This window comes from Aplysia californica, unplaced genomic scaffold, assembly GCF_000002075.1.
Source record: "Aplysia californica isolate F4 #8 unplaced genomic scaffold, AplCal3.0 scaffold00042, whole genome shotgun sequence".
Taxonomy (NCBI): domain Eukaryota; kingdom Metazoa; phylum Mollusca; class Gastropoda; order Aplysiida; family Aplysiidae; genus Aplysia; species Aplysia californica.
The window spans coordinates 2,131,328-2,132,125 of NW_004797312.1; the positions used below are offsets into that span (position 1 = coordinate 2,131,328).

The 798-nt window shown below is 45.4% G+C and overlaps 1 protein-coding gene across 1 annotated transcript in view; it reads left to right on the top strand.

Moving 5' to 3' along the window:
* The window catches only part of LOC101861268 (AP-2 complex subunit alpha-2), a gene marked incomplete in the record, with an annotated part of 48,945 nt that overhangs the window by 41,173 nt on the left and 6,974 nt on the right, over window positions 1-798 (top strand). Inside the window, 1 exon segment of the mRNA XM_013079160.2 lies at window positions 6-178. Within this exon segment, the coding sequence (XP_012934614.1) occupies window positions 6-178 (173 nt within the window).

A 798-nucleotide genomic window follows, 5' to 3' on the forward strand; every position in this document is an offset into this window, starting at 1 on the left:
CACAGTGTTGGAAGAGATGCCTCCGTTCCCCGAGCGAGAGTCGTCCATCCTGGCCAAGCTAAAGAAGAAGAAGCCGACAGCGGTTCCCGACGGGGCTGAGCAGAAGGAGAAGGAGCCGCGCGTCATCCCCCAGGCCCAGATTAACACCTCGGCCGAGCCCAGCGCCGTCTCTGCCCCCGTACGTGTCGCTCGGCTTTCTTGTGTGTCGGCTTTCTTGTGTCCTCAGTTTTCTTGTGTGTCGGCTTTCTAGCTTTCTTGTGTGTCTTTCTTGAGTGTCGGCTTTCTTGTGTGTCATCTTTTACTTGTTCCTTTTTTTCTTTCTTTCTTTTATCTTTTTTTTTTTCCCTCTCCATTTCGCATACACAAGAAATCGGTGTGGTGCTCTGCAGGTGTGGTTTGCTCCTTCTTTCCTATCAAACATCTATCGTCCTTGTCTCTCCTCCTTCTTTCCTATCAAACATCTATCGTCCTTGTCTCTCCTCCTTCTTTCCTATCAAACATCTATCGTTCTTATCTCTCCACCTTCTTTCCTATCAAACATCTACCGTTCTTATCTCTCCTCCTTCTTTCCTATCAAACATCTATCGTCCTTATCTCTCCACCTTCTTTCCTATCAAACATCTACCGTTCTTATCTCTCCACCGTGTTTTCTTTCAAACATCTATCGTTCTTATCTCTCCTCCGAGTTTTCTTTGTATTTTACTCTCTAGTAGTAACTCCTCTTTTCTTTGGCACTCATGTTACCTATTTGTGTTGCAAGTGCCGTAAAACTCTTACTAAAGCTCTAAAGCTAAAGTA